General features: G+C 38.3%; 1 protein-coding gene across 1 annotated transcript in view; it reads right to left on the bottom strand.

Moving 5' to 3' along the window:
* The window catches only part of LOC139708197 (putative sodium-coupled neutral amino acid transporter 11), a 51,398-nt gene that overhangs the window by 5,649 nt on the left and 19,963 nt on the right, over positions 1-25,786 (bottom strand). Inside the window, exons 2-8 of the mRNA XM_071620171.1 lie at positions 17,732-17,900; positions 11,805-11,825; positions 9,624-9,698; positions 8,545-8,679; positions 7,178-7,243; positions 4,769-4,869; positions 2,945-3,018 (exon numbers count right to left, since the gene is read on the bottom strand). Of these exons, the coding sequence (XP_071476272.1) occupies positions 2,945-3,018; positions 4,769-4,869; positions 7,178-7,243; positions 8,545-8,679; positions 9,624-9,698; positions 11,805-11,825; positions 17,732-17,900 (641 nt within the window). The remainder of the gene's footprint in view (positions 1-2,944; positions 3,019-4,768; positions 4,870-7,177; positions 7,244-8,544; positions 8,680-9,623; positions 9,699-11,804; positions 11,826-17,731; positions 17,901-25,786) is intronic.

The raw sequence follows: 25,786 nt of genomic DNA, 5'->3' as shown, positions 1-25,786 counted from the left end.
ATAAATAAATAATGATCGATTGTGACTGTACAGCTGCGCCCTGATTTTTTTTTTTTTTTTTGAAAGATAGGACTCGTAATAGGTGAAATGGTTGAACCTAGTCAATCTTCAGGTTTTAATATTTTATGAAAGAAAGATTTTCTTCTATGTTCTTCTAAAGGTTTGCTTTATAGAATAAATGGGAAAGTGCATTTTTAGCAGTTTTAAAGAACACCATTTTTTACACTAGTATGCTTAGGTATGTCTTAATAAGGCTACATTTCATTTCATAAAACCTTCAACAAACTGCTCACTTTCAACTGTATTCAACGATAACTTTGAAAGGATAGTGCTGCAGTATTTAAAGTTGGTGTTAGTCATGAAAAGAATGTACCCTGTAATTGTGGACATTTTTATCTTAATGTGATAATCCCTTCATTGTGGTTATTGTTAGTTTTTGTCCCATTCGTCATATGGAGCATAGCTTGGTGAGATATAAGCACCTGAATAGACTCTTTACTTCAAAGCCTCTTTTCTCTGGTAGCACCTTCCAAGAGTACATACATTCTTTCCATTATTAAGATTAAGTTAGGAAGGTCCAGTTGTATTGAGTAATGCATCACTTTACAGCTTAAAGTCTGCTCTTTCAGAATTTGTCCTTCACTAAGCATCCACGTCTGGCGGCTTTTGAAGCTTTTGTGATGCATGGTCACAGTTAACAATATGACTTCTTCGAGGTATGCTCTCACTGTACCTCTACCAAGTTTTTTTTTTTTGGTGCTGCCATTTGTTTGTTTGTTGGTTGGTTTTTGTTTGTTTTGTTTTTTTACTTAAAGGAAACCAAAACCCAAAGAGAAATTCCACAATAATTCATTTTTCATGAAAATTACTCATTCCATCACCTTGATACTGACATCCAACTGGACCCCATGGAAGACCAGCATAACGTAGCTGAATATGGGCTTTCCAGCCATCTTCTCAGATGGAAAATGTACAAACATATGTTAAGGGTATCAATTATTCCCCCTGCTTTCTGAAAGCGGTTAGTCAAGTGCTCTTTCATTATGGTAGAAAAGTGAATTTTTGTGGTACGATTGCTCTTTGGGTTTCGGTTTCCTTAACCCTAAAAAGGCCCCCCTCGACATTTTCCACAACTATTCCACCGCGCAATATTTTTTTGACCGCGCCATTCGCTGACTTTTTACTTTCAAGTCTTACATATCTTTTGACACGATTTTTGGGAAAAATCGGGCATACCAGTACGACGCTGCATGACCTTTTAAATATGCCTGTCAGACCAAAAGTCTATGCAGAATTTTCTCACCTTATTCATAAAGATATGATTATTTCCACTTTTATTGGCTGAAATCAATTAATTTTAGCATAATTTGGCTTGAAATGGGTTCTGTCACAAATTTTTTCAAAAAAAATTCTAAAACAAAAGATCGAAAAACAAAAAATACATAAGAAATTCATAAAACAATAGAATATATAAGAAATTAATTTTGATACCAGATTTTTTTTTCAAGTAATTTGCTAGCAATGCTACAAAGAATGTTATCACAAAAAAATTAGGATTCTAGGAGCTTTATTTTCTGATTTAGAGCAAAATGTGTGATTTTATGCACATATTAGCATGATTAATTATTATAATGAAAACTTCAATTTCTTTTTGTATAGTTTAGTAGGTTATGCCACAGGTAATGTATGTGCCAATTTTCATGGCAATTGCACAACCATTGCCCGAGATCTCGGGGGGTTAATCAACCCTCCCCAGCCAAGAGAACAGCCCAAAAAGCCCAGCCTGGTTAGGGTCTCAAAAAAAGAATGAAAGAAAAAAAAGGGGGGATGACAGTGTTTGATGATAGTTTTCAGGATATAAGGTCCTTTGTGGTATGAACAACAGGTGCTCAATTGTCTGAAGTTGTCAGAAGGAGGCAAGTACAGTTCTGTGCTTGAAAAGGGATTATCCTATTACATTGCCTGAGGTTTTGCACCTTCTTTTTTCAGTATTTTTGGGGGATAAAAAAATAGCTGTGAAGTTTCATTTCATTGGTAATTAGCCTTTAAAGGGGCATAGTCCCGGTAGTGTAGAGGGCGCTGTTGATGATACTGCCGATCACCGTTAGCATTGATACGAAGATTACCAAAGTTGAGCTATCATCAGAGTAAAGTGCGTAGGTGTACATTGCTAAGTAACGTTGCCTTCGTTGTCTGGAATTCTCTGTGCATCGCGCAGTCTGTAGTAATGCCAGGGTGCGTGCATATGTGCTTGTTATTATGACATCACAAAAGAAGTTTGCTAAAGCTGTCATCCCCCTTAGCCGAATCATGAGCCGAACTGTGATCGGACCACTGACTACAGTGGATTGGACTTCTTCGGACTCGGGGAAGTGGGCCAAAGCTTAAGCGCTAAAGAGGAGTCGATAGCGTAGGTCTCTATAGGAAACTTGCACCGTGCACTTGCGTACGCATTTGACTAAAACACGGGGACTGTGCACCTTTAAATGCCAATGCACATAGCTGTAACTTGCAATTAAGCTTATTAGTGTTTAATAGCTTAATATCCCCCTCCTTACAGTGTACCTGGTACCTTCAATTTGACCTGACTGTTAGTTTAGCATCCAACTCAGGGCTTTCCCCTAGCGCTTTCTGTACCAGGGACTTTGGATGGTGTGTACCGCACTATGGGGTCTTCTGTGCCAATTGTTATACAAAGCTGGTATACAACGGGCTAATCAAGTGGAGTATAAATAAGGGAATCAGATGATCTTCATTCATCAACAGCTGGTTTGCAATCACATATGTGCCAATGGATCAGCAAATAGCATGCCAGCAGATGTGCCAAATGGTGAATCGAGCACAGAAAGGGTTCACACTCCTGGATCAATAGACACATTTAATCTAACAGAAACAGGTAAAATGGACATAATACAGATGATATGGGACATACAAGTTTACTTACATATCCATTGTTGCTGCACGGATGATAACAATTATTACAATGAATACCAGGAGAACCAGAGATAGAATGGATACCTGGTAGGCATAAAGAAAGGGGAAGGAATAAAAATGCAATAATGATAATATATCAAAAGCTGGGCAACCATTCCGTGTCCTTATCAATTTGAAATGAACCTACAAACGTATAACTACATCTTTAACCCATAGAATCTGAGAAGCAGGTGTTGCATGTATCAAATAAAGGACATTATGATCCTTCTTGGAAGGAAAGGGTTCATGACTTAACACACATGGCTACATTTAACCTCTGAGAGTATCAATTGAACATGCAGCAGGAAATTTAGGGCAATGAAATTTTCCAATCTTCTATCAAACCTGTGATGCATGAAAATAAAATCACTTCATAATTCCAGTCTAAACAATAAAGGGGTTCCTACGATGGGTGATGGGTGTGGGAGGAAATTCCCTTGTCTGGCCTTGTCTGGGCTGAAATTATTATAAAAAATCATTTCATGCCTGCAGCCATGCACAAAGGGCATTTAACAGTTTACCACCCGACTTATTGTGTTTAAAGTGTACATAGATCTGAACTGCAGAGCAATGACAATAAAGGCACTACTAGTTTGTATGCACAATCCGGGAACAACACAAAAAAGAAAAAAAATGTCTCAATAATGCATGATTAGTCAGAAAATTTCCATTTCCTAGCTTCTATATGGCTACAAAGAATCATCAGAAGCAGAAGATTGTAGCATCTATTTACTAATTTTAACAGGAAGGCCCTCCACACATACACTGTATACATGATACAGTAAAACCTCCTGTGAGTAGCTGATCAGCTACTTACTGTACCTGCCTATATGGACCAAATTTCTGTTGATATAACTAAATTTGCTTCCCTTCAAACTTCTGACCTCCAAAAAAGAAATGAAGTTGTCTATGAGGACCACATGTTCATGACATGCTGCTATTTCTACTTGACTTTAGAAATGTGCAGAGCTGGAACAAACACAAATCTGCAGCTGAACAATATTACAATACATGCAATCATAACAATGATACAGCTAGCTGTCGCTGTATAGTTACTTTGTGAAACCAATTTTCTTCCTCATGATTCTTTCTCAGAGGGCCAAATACTACTACAAAATTAGAAACACTTGCAGCATGAAACTTTTGCAAATTGGAGCAGAAGGCCTTTTTCGCGACATGAAACTTTCGTGACTTGCTGCAATGATCATGAAAATATTATGAGTACTTATACCTCTAGATCTACATGTCTAGTACTAAGTATTTGGAGGCTTTCATAAAAATGAAATATCATGACACCAGAGAGTACCAGTACTGTATAAGATGTTATTTTCGCAAGGGTTTAATTTTTGTGAATTTTGCGAATCTCAGTTGGATCGCTAATTTAACAACACGCGAAAATGTCTCCATGACCCTAGCACATTTACGTTGGCATCGGCGTCAGTTCGCGAAAACAACATCTCGCGAAAATGTCTATAACCTCCTCATTCACGAAAATATCTGTACGCAAAAATAACAGCGTATACAGTATTCGTTTTCATGCCTACTGAACATAGTTGCGTTAAATTTGGATGTAAAATGGCAGTCGTATTTGAGTAACTGTTATGGCAGTGGTAGAAGTCAACTATACAATTGTACTTGCACGGTGTGCAGCATTGTACTGGCATTTAATGCACTGTGTAGACACAAACTTATGGGTGCATCCCTTCACTTTCGCGGATCTTGGCTACTCGCAAGATTTGCAAAAGTTTCATGCGCAAGAAAATTTCTGGTTCTGTCTGCAGAATCCCAGGCTCACCTTTACCAACTTGGACACATTTTTGTACAGCGACACCGGCAGCATAAAGAGCACTGTCACGAGACTAATGACGAAGTAGCGATTGGCAAGGACGTTTGTTTCTGAAAATAAACCACATAGAAATATTGGTTAATTATTAAAGGACAAGTCCACCTTCATATACATAAGGATTGAGAGAATGCAGCAATATTAGTAAAACATATCAGTGAAAGTTTGAGGAAAATTAGACAATCCGTTCAAAAGTTACGAATATTTTAAGTATCTGCGCGTCACTTCTGGAAGAGAAGACTACTACAGTGTATGATGTCACATGCGTACAACTATATAAGGAAAATAAAAAGAGAATTTCACAAAACTTTACCTTTTGAATAAAGTGCACATTTTTTCGACTTGCTACTGACGTATGTTAAGGGTAATATTATTCCCCCTGCCTTCTGAAAGAGAAGTCGAGTGTTCTTTTGTTACGCGAGAAAAATGGAAATATGTTGAATTTTCTTTATTCTTTCTTTTTATATGGTTGTACTCATGTGACATCACAAGCTATAGTAGTCTTTTCATCCAGCCGTGACTGAGTAGAAACTTCAAAAATTCATAACTTTTTAACGGATGGTCCGATTTTGCTCAAACTCTCACTAATGTGTTCTACTAATATTGCTGCATTCACTCAACCCACATGTATATGTGACCGTGCACCTCAAAACGAACATAAAGTCGCACACACTGATTTTGCGTGAGGACTGAAAATAAGTGAAATGGGTCAACCTAACCGAACTTGACTTTTTCATATTTTCTGAAAGAGCGGGTCTTCTTTTACATTATGCTAAAATTTGGTATCATGAAACAAGCAGGAGAGTGTGTTTTTTAAGCAGTTTATCTCGAACATTTTTGGTAGAATAGTGTGATTAGGTGTGTCTTTAGAATCCCTTTTTCATTCTGAAAAATCATGTCCACACTCTTCACTTTCAACTCTAATAACTTTTGAAAGGATAGCGCTACTGCTTTGAAAGTTGGCATTAATTATGGACAGAATGTGTTAATGAGGCATCTTTAATTTCAGTTTAATCTGATAATCCTTTCATTGTTGTTACTCTGGTGGTTTACTTCCTGTTTTTTGTCCCATTCATCGCACAGCCAGCATGGTTTGGTTAAGATTAAACGCTTGAATAGACACTGTACTTCAGAGCCTCTTTTCTCAGTTCACACTTTTCCTGAGTTTGTGCATTCTTTCCAATATTTAGATAGGTTAGGAGAATCCATTTGATTTGAGTTATACATCATTTTAAAGCTTAAAGTCTGCTCTTTCAGAATATGGTCTTAACTAAAAATTCATGTCTGGCGACTTTTTGTTTGTTTTGAGGTGCAGGGTCACATATGAAGGTGAACTTGTCCTTTAAGAACTGTATACCAGAGAAGCCCACTGTCTGCATACAGATGATACGATCCATTACATTAATTTAGTATACAAGACATTGTCCTCTTGTAGAAATGTTGCATTTGTGCGTTTCTTTGTTTGGGTGTGTGTGTGTGTGTGTGTATGTGTGTGTTGGTGTGAGTGTATAGAGAAGTAGGGATAGGAAGGAGGACTTACAGGGTACAGAGAGAAATTCATGATATATTATCTATTTAAAGGGAATGGAGAGATTTCTGTTTGCATTGTAATATCAATTCTTTAATATTGAACATTCAACTTAATTTAATGTTCCCAATAATCATTTGAAAAAGGAATTATGTATTCATCTGTTTATTACTATCAACTGAATTATGAAATAACGATCTTTGTGATAGCTAAACAATCAAAAAGATTGTTGAGTAATATACCAGGTATGTATATTTGGGAGAGGAAGGGGAGTCGTGGTTTTCATAAAATGCCTAAATCATTTTACATTTATTTATTGTATTCTTTGATATTAGATGTCATATTTTGCATATTTGTTGTGTACGTCATATAGAATGTATATCAATAAGTGAAATAAAAATAGAAAAAAAAATATTGGGAAAAAAAATGTGTATGTGTCTGCGTGTATGTAACAACAATGACTACAGTATGTTACTTGCTAGTAAAAACACACTCCTCAGGGGCGGCACAGGTGTGGGGGCCGTGGGGCTCGGGCCCCCACACTTTTTGTGCACCATACAAAGGAATACATAGGGTGTCATCACTTTGGGCCCCCACACTTTTTTCAACCCGGAAGTACGTAAGTGGCACTAAAATGGGAGGGGAGAGAATGAGCTGAGGACCCCCCCTTTTTTTTTTTTTTTTTTTGCTTGTTAGCTGAAGAAACCTGAAGTGGACGGGGAGAAATGAGCTGAGGACCTTTTCTCTTTTTTTTTTGGAAATGAAACCCGGAAGTGGGCCCCCACACTTTTGAAAACACTGCGCCGGCCCTGCTCCTTGCCATAGAAACTCACCAGCTATAACTGCTGCAAAGACTTTGGTTATCGTGTCTCCAATGATAACATTGTATCCAATCATGGCTGCAGAGAAAAAACAAAAACAAAAACAAAAAATCAAACCATTTCCAGAGAAGAAAAAATCAACAATAGTATGTTGCTTTTATGATCATAATGACATCATGCTGCAATTCACATGGATTATATAAATATGTATATAACAGAGCATAAATGTGTTAATACAAATACATCACTCTCCTCAACTTTTCTTGTATTAAACATAGTGTACATGATTGTGCAGGTCAATTGTGAATTGTGATTACGAAAGCTGCAGGCAAACTCTTCCCTTGTTGGTTTCATGTCTACCAACTTCACGGGTACCCTTTCATTCAAAGCTATGTAGTGACAATGGTAAGCATATATCAGAGGAAACTAATTCATTCATTCGTTCATGTGAAACAATGTTCCTAGTTGAAGTTTTGCTGCATGATAAGGTATATGGTTAAACTACTAATCTTCAATTTGCATGTCAATCCCATAGAGAAAAGTGGATCTGTGACATATTTCTCTACAGAATGGAAAAGTTGCCAAGCATGACAACTTAAGAAAACTATAAAAGACTAGGACATTCTTTTTTTTTTTCCAGGGGGGGGGGGGGGGGTAGCAAAATTCATAGAATAGTAAGTCTGACTTCAGCTAAACTTTCTCTTGGTTTGTAACCCCTGGCATGCAAGCCTATACACAGGTCAGTTTAAAAGAGAGCAACATGTGATGCCTGAAATCCCTACCAGAGACGTTTTTCATCACAGCACTAACCTTGCTACACAATGTATGCTTTTCATCTCAGTATAAGACTATGCATCAAAGCTTTGTATATGACCAAACCATGCAAACAGTCTTATCACAATTGCAGAGAGTTCGCGTACAGGGCACTCTTTTTTCCTGTTTCATTCTGCTCTCTCTCTTTTTCTTTTTTTTTTTAAATGTTCAAAGGTTCAGAGCACAAAACTTATTTAACCTCCGACAAAAAGAAGGATGAAACGGAGAATGCGTTTGCTGATATGCATGGAAGCCTCTTTACAGTACCCGGGCCCAAAGGCGAAAGGTTTGTGACTGATAACAATTTAGCAAAGAAACTGATCGAGGACCAAAAAAAAAGAATATGACAAGTGCAATGAAACTTATTCTTGGCTGTCTGACTATTGGAAACACAGACCCAGAGGTGCAGGCTTCTAGCCTACGGGCCTTTTTGTAGATGAGACAGACTTTACTAGCATCCAATCTATTTTCCCATACATCATTTAGGATGTCTGCTAGGAAGAATTGTGCGCCCACGATGATTGGGGGGGGGAGGGGGGCGGAGGGGGAGGGGAGAATGTGTTTACCTATAAAGGGATAAACGAACTGAATGACGGACAACATGTAATAGCCGGGCATTCCCAGTGCTGCTTCCACCATCTCGGGGTAGGTGTGCGTTCCCGTCAACTCAGCAATCCTGATCATGAGCACCATGGAATAATCTAGTCAGAAAAGACAGAGAGAGAAAAAAAAAAAAGAAGAAATTATCAGTCCATTAAATACGCTATAGCAGTGCACGCAGAGCCATGCGATGTAATCTTGATCATGATTTGCCAAAGATTAGAAACAGGCAGAGAAAACTTTGCAGTATATGCCATTATTCCCAGAATATCATTTATACCATACCAACACTCAATTTGACTGCAGAGTTCAAGAGATGACAATTTTACCTTGAACAAAAAAAAACATAAATCAGAAATGATATAACGCCGAGCTTGAAAGTTGGTCTGACTATATGGCATCACTGTAGCACTCGTACACATTACAAAATTGTATATATATCGGTGTCTTACAATAGGCTGGTAGGTACCATAACACGACATTTTGAACTTTGTGGCAGACTATTAGGCAGAATTTTAGGCAGAATTTGATGCAGACTTTGTTCAAAGCATCTGAAAGATGCTTTAAACATTCAAAGATGCAATCACTAAATTTGATCGATTGAAAACAATGAAATGAAATATTCAAGTCGAACTTTGTGATGCCATTTTAGATGAAATGTGGAAAAAAATCTAAAATGAGTTTGCAAGAGCAGAGCTTTATCCTAGTGCCACGACGGTGTTACACACACACACACACACACACACACACACACACACACACACACACACATACACACACACACACAAACACACACATGCACAAGATGAACCTTAATGCATAATCTCTCAGAATTCCTTTGTCAGCTGCCTTTATAGCCTTTATATGTTGTCGGTTGATAGGCAGACATACTTAAAAACTTTTTTTCTTCCTTACATTTATTTAGCGGCTTGCTAAACACTCTGTGTGACACAAAATGCAAGATTTGTACACACTGGGGCCCTCTATGCCCACATATCTTTCATAAAATGCTTGTTGTTTGTTTGTTTGAGTATTTGTATTATACCTGTTACACCACTGATGAGGATGAGGAACAATATACCAAGTGGGAGACCAGATTGCTTGAATGCATAGGGAATACCTGCAAAGAACACAGAGTAAATCATGTTAATCTATATAGTGCTCCACTGCTGTGGTATTCCACTGTCTATTTTCAGGGCTGCCAATGCGCAGAGAAATCTACAGGGAGAAGCGCATTATGATATAATATTCCGCTGTTCAAATGCACACATATGCATAGAGACAGATCAATTGAGAACGTTTATTGACGTCTGCGACAATATTGCATGGATTACATTTTGCAGAAGAATATCAGCGCTGAAAAGTAAAATTGAATCTTCAAGAAGTCAACAGTTTACTTTGTGCTGGCACAGTACATAATATTTCACGACAAAATTTATGAATATCTGAAAATAATCACAGAAATGCAGGTTATTGTCCTGTCATATGACAACTATGCCAGCCTTAACAAAAGTCAAAGTACATTCATGAAAAAAAAAAAATTCATCTAGATTGTTGTTGTTTTTACAAGGAGCTTGTTGAAGACATCATCATTGACATTTAATGCAAACACTAAAATACATCTACAAGGGAACACTTGTATGTTTTTCAAAAGGGAAGCTTTTGCAAGGAAAACAAGGTCTTGAGGTGGGGCTGGGGTGAAACATGGGGGTGGAACAAATCAGTAATGGGGGAAATACAATCTATTTTGTAACATTTGCCAACACTGATAGGTATAGCAATTCATTGTCACCAGCAACACACTTTTTCTGCAAAAATGTTCAAATACAAATACAAGGGAAAGAAATAAGTTGCATCTCACAGAAACAATCATTACTTTAAGACAAATTGATATTGTACAGATTCCAGGGGGAAAGTGAACACACAAGTAATTGAAGAGTTTGTTTGCAAAAACCAATAGGTCCATATTTGCCAAATGGAGATATTTGCGATTAAAGGTCAAGAAAAATAAAGAGAATAATAAGAAAATTTTTGCTTCTTTTGACCTTAACTTCAAAAATGTACCTTTATATGTAGTGACCAATATATCATTTAAAAGGTATTATTTTGTACTTTATGACAGAGACCGTACTTCAAAATCTTCAAAAATGGACTTATCGGCTTTTGCAAACAAACTCTTCAATTCATGCACTATACCACTGTTAATCAGCACATTGCAGTAACTTTGGAATGCCAGCAATCAAAGTATAGGCCTACAAAATATAATATAAGAGATGTACTTAACAGCATCCCATACCACAAGGCATGAGCAGCTAGAGCTTTGCATTTGTGTGTGTGTGTGTGTGTGTGTGTGTGTGTTGTTGTTGTTGTTGTTGTTGTTGTTGTTTCTTCTTTCTTCTTCTTTTAGGCACAAAACTTGGCCTTCTATACCTAGATTACATGACTTCTACTCATCTGAATACAATGTAAGTCTGAAATCAAAATAATCTATGGAGTTAAAATGTACAGTTCATTAGATTAGCACTGCCCTTTTAATACAAAAAATACAGATATGCAAAGATGATATATACACAATTGATACTGTATTTATCTTGTTTTCCCTACTGTTTATGTTTCAGGGAATAATCGGGCTTCTTGCTAATCATTACAGGTGACAGGTACATTGTATACACAAATAGGCCTTTGTCTGTACTGTACATTTTAAAGCATATGGATTTTATTATACATTTATGAATGATAATATATGATTATACTATGTGCACATATATTCACACTTCACACTGTGTACATACATGTATGTACATTTAGGATTAGACCAACAAACACAAAGTATGAAGTCTTTTCCTTGTTAGTCAAGACATTTTCATACTATATGTGATATTTGACATCAACTTCAAAATTCTCTGTACACTATAGCAAATTCATGGGGTGAACGGTTAATCATAGTACACAATAGTACAGTTGTTTTTGGTCTGTTTTTTGTTACAAACAAGAAGAGCAGTAAGTTATGTAGCTTCACTGATAAATGCAGCAAAGACCATGGGGGTAACAAAGGCACACAATATTTCAAAGTGAGTGGCACGTTCATCTGCTCACATGGGTTAAACAGACCAACATACAAGAAATTTAGAGTAAGGCAAATGAGCCTATGAAACTACCAATGGATGTTGGAAGGTAGGGAGGGGGAGGGGAACAGTAAATTCCACTCAACATTTATTGCATTTACCCATAACTACCACAGAAAAGCCTTGGTATGGATGGGTGAAGGAAAGAAGCAAAAAAAACAAACAACAACCGAAAAAAGGTATCAGAAAGTGAATATTAATCCTGTTATATTGCATGATTGGCTTTAATCTATATAAAAGCATCAAACAAGACTATATTCAACAACAGATGCCCTAGCTGCCTTCCATGTATGAAATTAAGTGAACCATGAATGAAAGGCAAAAGATAAGGGGTCTACCCACTGAAAGCACCCAGGGCAAACTCATATATTAGTTACGTTCAGACGACAAGCCCTAACCTTGAGGTTACGCTCTTGCCCCCTAACTTCGACGTGTGTGGTACACATGACGAGTGCGTTGATTTTTGTGTCCATATGGTGCTTAACTACGAGTGGCTCCCCGAGTGGCCCCCGTGGCTCGTTGTTAGTTCAAAACGCTAACCATAGGATTTCTCGTGGCTCTTAACACAAGCTAACCTCAAGGTTAGCTAACTACGAGTGTGTCTTCACGGTCCCTAACTACAAGCTTAACCTCGAGGTTTCCTAACCTCGAGGTTAAGGCTTGTTGTCTGAACGTAACTATTATCAACCCTGACAATCACCTCCACTGAGAATGCCCAAAACTGCATGCAAAAAAAAAAAAAAGATGGTGGACTGAAAATAAATGCGCACACCTTTCTGAAAGACTGCCATGCACTGATTGCATGAATGGCTAGCTGATACAGTACGCTGAAGGTCATTTCTTTGTTGTTGTTGTTGTTGTTGTTGTTGTTGTTGTTGTTGTTGTTGTGATATCAACATCTCTATCCTACAATGCTGTAGAGGCAGGATGGAAGCTATTCAATTTTTGTAACTGATAATTAACTACGTTCCAAAGTCTTCTTACTTCAGTCGATAGCCAATGGTGTATATGACTGGCTTATATCATTGATGATATTAAAAATAATTTTATCAACTTCATACCTTTCATCAGGCTGGGGTGAACAATTTAGTGGGAAACCCTCGAGAGCCAAAAAATATCATGGAAGCAAAAATTAATTTACGTTAAGTGCCCCCCTTGGAAGTATATCAAAATCATTCAAACCGATCTCGAACCCCCTTGAATGGAATTCTGAGGTCAAACATTCACGAGTATTGCACACTCTGTAAGATTTCCAACCACCCTCCCCAGTCAACATTAGTTTGCAGGCACAAACCCTTGTTGGTCGTAAAGGAGTCTGCGCCAAGACTACTACATGCACCACTTTGGCACTGTCCCATAGGCCCTGTGTTGAAGCTTCTCCCAATGGGAGAGGCTGCTGTGTAGTGGTGCGTGTATTAGTCTTGGCGCATGCAGACTTCTATACGACCAACAAGGGTTTGTGCCTGCAAACTAAGTCAACATGGTGATACAACCTTAGGCCTATATGACAGTATTGGAGTGTATGATACATTCACACATCATGTATGTTGACTTCCAACTGATCATTAGGTTATTTTAAAAGGAGAAGCTATGTCCAGCAACTATTGCAAATTTTCAGCAATGACAAGAAAAAAATACAGAAAAAAGTAAATGTTGTAGGCATAAGCATTGGAGAAATAATGGAAAGGTATGAATAAGAATTTTGCGCAAATATATTCCTAATATCTCGTGCCTGCAAACTACCAAAGGTTGAATAACATACTATATGTCCACTGCCTTGGAAGATTTTTCGACTATTGAAACCTGATTATGCCATGCTGGAAACTTGTTAATCAGGGGACAGAGAAATAACATTCCAATCAAACTGTGGGTTCCCCATTACAGCACTCATACCGGTACTAACTTGTCATTAATACACCTCTAGTGTCCTTAGAGAAATTACAAGGTAACTAAAAATACATCATAATGCACACCATGGTATATACATGTAAAGACATTACATGCACATATATAAGAAGGTTCTGTCTTGTTTCATAGACATAGGTCTATGAAACGAGACAGAACTGTTTCATAGACATAAGACTATGAAACAAGACAGAACCTTCATCCTTTCACCAACAACAAAGTTCTATTCAAAACAAAAACAAACTCTATTTGGTATGTACATGAATTCATTTTAAATATGATCATGCATTCAGGGCTGATTGTTTCCTTTAAGACTCAAACCTTACTTTCATCCACATTGTAATTTATTGCAGAATTATGGCCACTGAGATCATGGATTTAAAGAATATCCCATCTATTGATTAACTTTCAAAATTACAATAAGTGCAATCACAAGTTGAGCACAGGTGAGGGTATAGCTCTGAAACATCATATGAAATATTTCAGGGTGCTACATAACTTTATTTTACCACTTGCCCAGTCGGGTAAGCAGATTTTCAAATTTGCTACAAAACTCTTGTCTAAATATTAATTTTACTTACTCGAATAGAAAGTCCAAAAAATACGGAATAATATAGAAAATCATGTGTAAGTCAAGGGCCTAATAAAATGCAATCATTTGAATAAACAGCATTGGGGCTTCGCAACGTAAGTGTTGAAAAGTTGCTGAAATTAAATATAAAATGTGTTGCATTGATCACTAAACAGCCATAATCTTTGGGCTTCTGTATTGTTGACTTTGTGGGTTTGCTGGAAAATCAGTGAAAAAAAAGTGGCTTTAAAAACTTTTTGTTGGGCAAGCATTTGTTCTCACTGTTCAAAAACACTTGCCCCGGGGATTCAGGCAAGTGCTTATGTAGCACCCTGTATTGATATGTACCTGCTTTAGTATGTTTCATTCTCTCCATGTTCCTTTGATGTTATCAGCAACTTTTATGAATTTTAGTTTCATGCCTGTTTCAGTATGTTTTATTCTCTCTCTGCCCCTTTTATATTGTTGATAACTTTTATCATTTCTGACCCGCTGCAACACAAGGATCCGAAAGTCAGGGGAGGACAATTTTTGGAAAATGACATGACATAATTCCCTTACTCTTCCACTTTGATATCATATATAACATGACCCATAGAAGTACTCTGTTGCAGAGATATCAATGATTTTATCAGTGCATTTCGAGTGGTTTAGGAAATCAGCGTTTAGAGAAAACTGCCTCAAATTTTTCTTTCCGACGCTATCATGATCAAGGGGAAGCAAGACAGTTTTCACCGTTTGACAATAGAAGGTACGCTCCTAGCAACCTCCGCGATATTTATTCAAGCTTAGCACCAGTGGTCTACGCACGACCAATCAGTAGTAAGGATGCCACGCATTGACCAATGAGATAACTCCCTCGTTGCTAGGGGTGGAGTCTAGCTGCGGCGCTAAATCCAAATCTTCGGACAGGTTTCTGTTCCGTTGAAAGTTGGAAACTCACGGCCCAGAAAAACACTATTTTCTTGCCTTTCCTTTGATCATTTAGCTTCGAAACTTTAGCAGATGATAGAAGATACACTGGATTACAAAATTATGTCAAAAACAGAAATCCTAACATTTTTACCGATTTTGATGATCTGACTTCAAACTCAATTTTCTCGGCGTACCCGTCAAGGACTTTAGGATCCTTTTGTTGCAGCGGGTCACAATTGGTATTTTAATGTTTAAATTGCAATATGTGTATGATTTGACTTTAAGAGTACATTCTATTTTAACAAGCCTCTGGCTTTCACAGAATTGTACCTGTTACAATTTTTGTAAACATTTTATACTGTATATATCCAAACAATTTTTATTACTAAATAAATGTCTGAACTGAATTGAATATTTCAAAGAGAGAAGACACTTGATTTCTCATATCTTTAGATACTGATATATGTTTTAAGCTGTGATTCAATACATGTACATCCATCAGTGTACTAACTGAATCTGTGTATTACATGCATCCATATTAAAGTTTGGGTTAGGTCATTTCAGAAACGAAAGAAGAAATGTTGGTACTTAGAAGATTTTACAGATGTTATGTCCATACTTACAACAGTTGAATGTTAGTATGTTAAATGCATTCCCATTATAATGAATACTGTCACAACAAAGTACAAATTCAAGTCCAAAAATCATCATCTATATATATCTATGTATTTTACTGGTCACGATATAACAAAATTTGAATATAATAAAAGACAACTGCGGGTCCCGATGATTTGTTACAATGGGAGTCGCCTGTCATGGCTATAAGCGTGTGCATCCACACAGGAGCTTAGAGTGAAGTAGAAAATACCTTGCTCTTCCAAGCATTTGAAAGAGAAAAATATCCTCTTTGATAATATACCATCCAATACCACCCAGAGTACTACCTCATACCTTTTTTCCACGTCTATCTAATCACTGCCAAAATATACTAATTAGGATGTTTCAAGTAAAGGCATAAACCAAATACTGTTATATTGGCAAAACTGTAGCAGTATCCCCAGCATTTTTATGATCTTCCTGTGACAAATCAAAATTTATCCAGCTCCCAAAAGAATTACATGTATGTAGATTTAAGATTTATATTGGTACTCACAGTACTTTTTTTTTCTTTTTTTTAACACAAAGACTACACATACACCATACAACCCACCAAATTCATACACTACCACTCTACCGAAGATATACAATATTTTTTTTCTGTGCTGAATCATTCAGAAGTGTATCTATGGCAGCACCCTGATACCCCATGAAAACTCAGAAGGAGATCAAGAAAAGTGCAGTACCCCTATGAAACGGTCACAAACAGCATGCTCAATTTCACTTGCAGCTATACGTGCTACTTGCAGTCTAGACACTCATGTAAGAACATAAACTCGTTATACCAATCATGCGGTTCTGAGTGCACAATTTTAACAAGGAGCATAGAAAGGGCCTCAGACGAAGTCTGTCATGCACTCATATGTTGGAGAGCAAGAGAATGAAAAATTAACACGTCATTGATGCCTTTAATGCATCCTGCTTCTAAAGTACTACACGGTACATCATATTCTAGTGGCATTGCCATGGTTACCACGAATGGAACGATACCAGCATGCATGCATCATTCACTCCTAGCAAAATTTTTTGGAGTCATCAGCACAGACAGAATGATAAATTGATGACTATTCAAATCTAGATCAATTTTATAGATAAACCTGCGGAATTATTCACGTTGCTACAATTCTCATCCCACCAGGGAAAAGTATGAGCATGACAGATAATGAACAATATTCAAAGACAAGACCCTGACATGTTGGGTAGATAACAATGATATCCTGTATGCACAGTTAATCCTTTGTGTGCTTTTAGTGCTAATTGACACAGTACAGCCCACAGCAGTAAGTACTGTAAACATGGTCCAAAGTCCCATGTGGCGGTGAAGGGGTTAAGCTAGCTCCTTATGCCATTAGATGTAAGTGATCTTGTGCACGGCAATAAAAAGCCACTGGAGGCAGAAGCAAAGTGCTCTTACAATCAACTGCAAGTTGATTGTAAATGTTAAAGGTCGTGACCTATCAAAAGAGAAACAAATCCCTGTATATTCCACTCCTCATATATGTACGATGTTCTTGCAGCACTGACAAAAGAAATATATCATCAAGTTTGCATCTCCAGACCAGTGGGTGAAGAACAATACCTTAAAGAGAATAGGAAAAAGATATAGAGAGAGATGGGGTGAATAACAAAATGTGATAGAAATATAAGAAAAGAAAGCAGAGAAAAGTAGAGAATATAGAGAAGGGCAGAAAGAGCAAGAGGGAGAGAGATAGAGACTGGTATAGAGTAAGTTCTTTAGAGAGAGAGATTAAAAGGATTAAATAGGATATTACATAATAGATCTCATCAGAATATGAGATAATAGAGGTGAGAGATGGAGAGAAACAGAGGGAGAGAGAGAGAGAATACTAGAAAGACAACTTTGCATGAGAGACTGTGGTATATATATTACTGGAGCTGATTATGAGACAGGTGGTGGCATGACTGATTAAGGTGGGGTTCTCCCAGACCAAGTGGTAGAAGAATTGATAAGACACCTACCGATGATGCCTGAGCCAAGGATGCTGTTGGTGGTGTTGAGGCTGGCTCCTGGTATCCCACTCGTGGGCTTCTCTGCATCCTGCTCTTTCTCCGGGGCCCCCTCGGGCGTGGCCTCCGCCTGTACCAGCCCCGCCTTGTCATGGGTTGGAGGCTCGTATGGAGGTACTGGCTGTGGAGGGGGATGAAAGGAATATAAATGATATATACTCTAGCAATTCATATCCAATTCCACGGCTCAACATTAGAGGTGGCCCAGTGGCCCGGGGCCACTAAAAATTATTGTTGGGCCACCAAACTTCCAAAAAGGTTACATTTTGGTGGTCCAGTCAGGCACCTAAGATTCAAATCAATTTTTATATTCTGTTTCATTTCAGACCACTATATTTCTTCTTCGGGCCAACAAATTTTTACATTCAAAGATTTTAGTGGCCCAAACAGGTCATCAGAGAAAAAAAAAGATAGTGTTGAGCCCTGCATACCATCCTACAAATTGTATGTCAGATTTGTCCCAAGCAAGCCTAATTTACAAGACTGTCTAATGTGTAACCAAAACATGCTAAAGTTTTTCCTAGACAGATGCAATGTGCCACTTTCTTGACATCATGCAAAACATTGATTTCAGTTCAATTCAGTTATACTGTATTTTTTGTTTACATCCAACAAAAGGTATTTTATAGTGATGAAATGCTAAGAATATGAAACTTGCAAGTAAGTCAAATGTGTTCTCACACTTCCAAAAAAAAAATCTGTTTAACAATCTTTTTTTTTTTCATTCTTGGATTACAGTTCAGTCGATCAGTGTGGTTATACATTCCAAAACAAGGAAAGTATACCACCCATACCTTCCTGGGATAGCTGAAGGGTACTGCAACTCTATTACAACAGATTTTGTGACTACGACACAAAATCTGAAATTTCCATATATGCTGTATGATGGAATTAAAATCAGAGTTCATACTTATACCCCAGTTTGCAATCAGTTTACTGAAAAGACAGCTAGCACAGCTCTGGGATGTGTGTATACTTCCTTGCACTTTAGAAATCTACACTGAGAGAAAATGGAACATCATGTGGCATCAGTTAAAGAAAAATCCTCAAGATTTGGATTGCCATTGTTACCCCATATTGTTTTGTTTGTGTGAATGCGACCAATAGAAACTACTACATCCGCTGATTCATCTGGATATTAAAGGGATGGTGTACATGAGGACTGGGCTTTTAACTTTCAGCGAGATACCAAGAAATCACTAAAATGAAATAAAACAGAGCATTCCATTTTAAGAGGAATTCAATTTCAAAGTTTATCAGATCTATGAAAATCGGTTTTGGAATTGCTGAGACATAAAAAAAAATAAAATAAAACAAAGCAATCATAATAAAAGGCGGGTCCCACCTTTTATTAGGATTGCTCTGTTTCAGATATACTGAGCCATTTCAAAACCAAGTTTCATCAAGTAAACATTGAATCCCTCCTGGAATTACATGCTTTTTCATATTTCATAGGAGGTTTCTCATTATCTCACAAAAAAAAAAAAGTTAAAAACCTGAAGTTAGGTCTCAACCAATACTATACCATCCCTTTAAATCACCTTCCCCCACCCACACTCTTCTGTCATCAAAACCTACTATCTGCTTGCGTAAATGGTGAGAGTTTGTCGGTCCATTAAATCTGCCGCCAAGGGCAATTCTCTATCTTGTTTTTTACATAGGCCCACTGACTGGGAGAAACTACTCCTCTCATCCCGTTGCCATGGCGACAAATCATCCCATTAGTGATGCACCAGCAAATTCTCTGCCATCCCTAGTACATTTATAGGGGGTATCTGCCCTCACTCTGAAATATCACGCCGGAGCAGATGGTGGCTCTGCATATAGGCTCAGAGTCTCACGGAACCGCCAAAAGTGGAGACACGCAATCAGAATTTGTCATCCGAGATCTTTGAGAAATTGGATTGCTCCCATCTCTCCTCCCATGTGTCTCTTCTTCTCTATCTCTTTCTAGCTCTCCCTGATCTCTCCCTCCCCATCTCTTTCTTTCTTACTGTCTGGTTTGGTATCATGCATCTACATCAGGTGCATCAATCGATTGCGACATAGTGCAGAACACAGAGCACGCACATGGTACCATAGTATGGTGGATGATAGGGATACGGTATTATATGAAAGGCTTTCAAACCATTTCTGTAGACGAGTGTTTTCAATTGGCTGCTTTCATTATGCATGCATCTTTCATATGAATATATTATCTTATGAATATAAAGATACGTGCATCATATATTTATAGGTATATGTACAAAAAGTATGTACATCCATAAAGATATTTAGTTATAAGTACACCAGTATATCATGGATGGATATTACTTGTTTTTTGATGAATACATTGTATATATGTTATGAATATAATAGGTACATATCATATATTTTCATGTCTTTTTCTAAATACATTTAAATGTACCAGTATGTTATGGACAGATATACACTTGTAATTTTTTCTTTCCATTTGTTTCATCCTCATACGTGTACTCCTGAATGTATTGTATGTGTGTATGTGTGTTGATAAAAGGGAAAATGCACAACTTGAATGCTGGACAAACACTTACAATTTATGATGGAAGATGTCAAGTATGAAACACAATCAGTGAAGATCAAACAGCAAAGTCAAGGACTGTATAATGAATGCAAGGAAATATGCCTGTAGCACTATGCCATGTGCTAGAATACCATGGTACAAATTATGCACATTACACAGGGCATTGATAAGAATTATCCACCTGATGTACAGTCTAAACTTTTGAACAGACAGGATTGCACAAAAGGCAAATGGGAGTATATTTTGGATTGTTCAAAAGTTATGGAGGGAGGATAATCTTAATATTACCTTATGACCACACAATGAACATTGTTTGTTTCATGAATAGGCGACATCTCACATTCCACAGCCTGTCAGTTTTGCAAAATTCCTAGGTCAGCAGCAGCTCCAAGTCTACTGAGGTGCACACAAAAACAAATTTTGCAATACACTTGTAATACATCAAGGTAATGTACATGTAGCTGAATGCAGACGGAAGCAGGACCAGTCAGTAATGCCTGATGAAAAGTAAGGTTGGGACTTTCAGGCAAAATCAAAGACTGATGGTCACATAAGGCTCTAACCCAATTATTTGATTAGGATCCAATATATCACCAAATATTATATGAATAATTAATGAGTTGTGAGTGCATTAGGCACGAATATCGCACAAGGCGCGAGATAAGCCACTGGTCTATTCTACAAGGCGCGTAGCACCGCGTTGAATAGACCAGTGGCGAATCTTGCGCCGATATTACCTGCCCAAATGCACGAACAGAATCATAAATTATTCGTTTTATATACCACTTTGTCCATAATCACAGTACAAAATCAGTGAAGGGCAACTCGGGAAGGTCCAAAAATAAATGTAACAATTAGGCCGAGAATTCTAAACCAAACACTCGCAATGATTCAACCACACAGTCACAGGAATCGGAAACTCTGCGGGGTCTAACGTTAGGACCTACCCATTCTAACCGCTACGGTGTTTACTGATCACACTATCGTTAGATCGAGAACGCTAATGTTAGGTCTAAGCCGATCTGAGATGTTGGTAGATCTTAAGGTCTAGACTATGTCTATTTCCGACAATGATTTTGTATAAAACCACAGAAACAAAATCAAATTACGCCTTCTGAACTTGATTTTGAGATCACTGTGGTCCACGTAGCAGATCCGAGTCAAAAGTAAAAACACAGCCGTAGGCCCTACTAAAGGCCCGTATATACCGCGCAGAATATGCAATACATATCACTCGGTACATGCAACTAGCTGCAGCTGCGCACACACGTTGCATGTACTCGATCGCTGTGTCTTTCCTGTGAATGAACCTGTGCAGCACTGCAGCCAGCATGTACAGTACATGTACTTTGCTTGTGAAGTTGAGCGGCCGTGCATTAGTAGCCCCCCGCGAAGCCGTGCATTAGTACCTGTGAGCCGTGCAATAGGGGTCCTAACGCACGGCTGTCACTCTCAATGAGTTTGATAGGTATTTTCTAATGAATGTCATGTGACATGTTCTTGGCCAATCACAATTCTACATCATTCTAAGGTGTTGTATAATTTATATTATATCCCTCATGTAAAGCTTCTTGCCATAGGATTGTACAGAGCACGAACATGGTGTAGTTTTACTAGCTAGCACGAGCAGCTGGATGCGGTGCAATTGGTTACTAGCCAGCGTGATATAGTACTTTTGGGAATCCACGATTTGCACCCAATCGTGATCGTGTGATCGATATCTACATTTCTCACTTAAGAATGTACGCAGTGCGCGTAGTAGCGATACTTTTGAGCGACAGTCCTGTGGCTTGTAGCTAGCTAGCTAGCGCTAAGAGAGCACGGAGCGCGCGGTGTGCGATGCGACAGCTCCAGCATTACAGAAATCTGTGGTGCGATATGGCGTGGGTGTGTGCGACGCGCGGTACGACGTTAGTGGACGTGTGATCAATGCATTTAGCTCAATTGACAAAGTGACTGCTTATCAAGTAATGGAAGAAATGATCGCAGGAGGACACCATATCAGGTACGAATTAGGAATAAACTGAAACCGATTTTGAAGATGATCTGGGTAACGAAGCCGCTTTAGGCGTACTAACGTAGTCCTGGACCTCCTCGATCTTTCGGAGTTTTGCACACTGTAGTGTAGCTCGTGTGTAGCAACAACAGCACAGCGGTGTCGTCCGCTACGCGCTGCACGCACTGCTGCTGCACTGCTACGGCCTAACGTTAGATTTATCGTTCACGAAACCTGCACACTTTTCCAAAAGGGAACCGTCATTACTCTAGTAAAATGCTCGAGAGGGATATAAAACAAATATCGACTGCTTTCTTTCGAGCCATGGTAAAACTATTTGACCTCGGTGATGTCTCAACAGTGCCATGTCCCTCGACTTCGTCTCGGGACATAGCACTGTTGAGACATCACCTCGGTGCAAATAGTTTTACCATCTCCCTCTGCAGCAGTCGATATTTGTATTATATAAGACAGGGGCAAGGTCTTCCTTTGGGAAAACTAAATGCTTTCTGTGCCAATGAGTCAAATGCGCACTAATATCACACTCATAACCTATGACATGTGTATGGGCAAGAAATTAATGTGATACACAGAGGGTTATATAATGATGAATGTGTCACTATAGCCCTTTCCACCATCAAGATAAAATTCTACTGACTTTGTGCATAAACCTGTGAGCAATAGAACTCAAAGAGTTACCATCTTTAAAGGGACGCAGTCCTCACGAAATTTAAAAAAATATGTTGTTGTTGGTACCTCCAATGAACTACTTTCATCAAAAACAAACTTTCAAATCACCAAATAAGCTCGTACATTTCGGTTAAAAAAGTGTGACTCTGCAAATGAGCAAGTCTTGGCGGAGAGTCATACGTCATCGATGCACAACTCTTTCCAGCGGTGTTCTGCTCGTCATCCCTAGTTATTTATGAATACATGCTTACTATTTATTTTTATATTAATTGTATATATAAATAAGCTTGAAATATTTTGTTTGAAAATATAAAACCACAAATTGTCACATTTTATGAAAAAATCAGATTTGATCATTTTGAACACTTAAATTGGTTTTCTGAGGCACGGCTGTCAACTTGAGAGTAGGGCATCAATGACGTTGCACCTTTTGGCAGGCTCTTACACGATCGCTTGCAGGAATTATTTTTTTAAAAATCGCGTACGGAGACAATTTTTGATGTCCACGCATATAAATTGGTGAAAGGTTATATTTTTCACTCTTCTTAATCATCAGTACAGTGAAAATCTCAGGACTGCTTCCCTTTAATAGATGAAACTAAGCTCTGGCAAGCACAGTGCGGGCTCTGCACATGGATTGACTCTTTGAAAATCTGGAGCAGTTGAACCCTAACTGTGTTTCATTGATCGCCAATTGCATAGCCCTGTACTTTCTTTGCCTATCAGCACATATGTCTGAAACTACTTGTAATCTCCAATAAACGAGATTAAACCTTTAAATCCCCCCAAATGAGATTAAACCTATAAATCTCCCTAATCCCCATTGTTCTCACCATGGCCTTTCTACTGGATTGAAACACATTGTTACACTTGAAGGCAAGGCCAGGCTTATAAATCTACAACTATTGAAGTCTACTTGAGTTTTATACCCATTTACTGATTAAAGGCACTCTTCAACAATGATACCACTCTGCAAAAGTCTGGGCTGCATGCTTGTACTATCAAGGAGGTACTAAGCACCTCCTCGGTACCTCCTTGCTATACCAGTATCTCTACCATTTGGGTAAATTATATGAAGAGCAATGAAAAAACAACAATCAAACACATGGTTAAAAATGACCACTAATGCTTCCAAGAAGCAAGAGACTGGATTTTAATCAGAGATTCCAATTCTCCCCCTTGGGACAAAAGATAGAGATCCCATTTTGACTTAATTTCATTTTTTCAAATCTCCCACTCTTCCTATGTGTTTTCTGCTTGGGATGGATTTTTCCCACTTCAAATTCAGCTTTCCCCTCCTAACTTTACTTTGTCATTACAGTATACGACATGTCTGTTAAAAGAATAGGCATGCAAAGATAGCAGACACTGATGTGAAGCATCAAAGCTGTACACCATGGTCAGCCATTACTACAAATAGTAGTATAGTAGAAGAACAGTTCATATATGAGCAACAGTCTAGCTTTAAATGTTAACTACAAGGTAAATATTGCACCCAGATGAGAGCTATACAAATACAAGTTGCGCACATACACCATGATATTTGCAGTGCTTTGATATAAATATTGACTATACTGAGTGGGTCTGGTACAGGAAGACTACATTATCAAACATTATTGTGTGTGTGTTTGTGTGTGTGTGTGTGGGGGGGGTTGTTACAATTTAAGAATAATAATGATAAAATGATCTTCTTTCTTCACTATTATATTACCTGAGCATTGCAAAATACCCATTTATATGCCTGGATGGAGGGGGGGGGGGGGGGGGGCATTTGTTAGGTAAAAATATTTTGTCCAGGGAAGTAAACACTGGAACTCTGGTCATGTGTTTGACAGTCAGAGGAATCTAATTCCACTGTGCCACAAAGCCCCCAACACAAATTATTTGTCAAGATTTTAATGGTACTACATGTAAGAGCCCCTCTCAATTTCATGACATTTTATACCTTTCAGGACACATGATTCCAGTAAACATTGTAACAGCCTTGAATTAAAGCCTACATTGACATACGCAGATCACTTGATGAATAGACGAGGTAGTGCCATCGTCATGAAAAATGGAATCACCAACCTGTGCATGCCTACTCAAGAGCCCAATTCATTTCCTGTCATTCAAGGATAAGGAGATAACACATTTAAATGGAACAGTAATACATGATTGAGCTGGGCAATCACATCTGCAACATTTCTCGTGTCTGTATAGAGCTTTCATCCATGCTGCAAATATAATACTTAGAAATCTGACAAATTCCTACAGAGTGGATGTAATAATAACCCTGGTCCTGTTATGTTTGGAAAAGGGTGGGAATGATAGAAGACAATTTCCCCATGACATCGTTACATCAAGCAGTCGTCCCAACAAATTAGCCCCTTCGAGACATCAGCCGGTAATGTAACGACTCGTCGCAGCATCCGTGGGGATGTGTGATCTCAAGGCATGCAGTCGTGGGGCAGGTGGTTGACGGAGGCACTTTATTAACAGCAGCTACAGCCCTCCGAAGTCAATCAATATTCAACCGCCAATTTATTGATTGTGCACAGAAATAATGCACGGGTGGGGGAGGACCAGGCAGGCATTGAGGTTCAGGTAGCTTTGTAGTGTGCCCAGAAGCTAGCACACTGACAGCGGAGGCCAACACATTCAGCAGCTCTGTGCAGAGGTACAGACAGATTGCTCGTGGATAGATGAAGAGGGGAGTAAAGGAGGCAAAAGGGGGGAGGGGGAGGAGAGAGAGAGACAGTGCTAGGGAGAATGAATGAGGGTAAGATGGAGAGGGAGA

Source organism: Diadema antillarum, unplaced genomic scaffold (genome assembly GCF_040938485.1).
Source record: "Diadema antillarum isolate AM-2024a unplaced genomic scaffold, OU_Dant_1.0 seq00001319_RagTag, whole genome shotgun sequence".
NCBI lineage: Eukaryota > Metazoa > Echinodermata > Echinoidea > Diadematoida > Diadematidae > Diadema > Diadema antillarum.
Note: the sequence above shows the minus strand (reverse complement) of the source record. Positions and strands in the feature narration are given on the sequence as shown.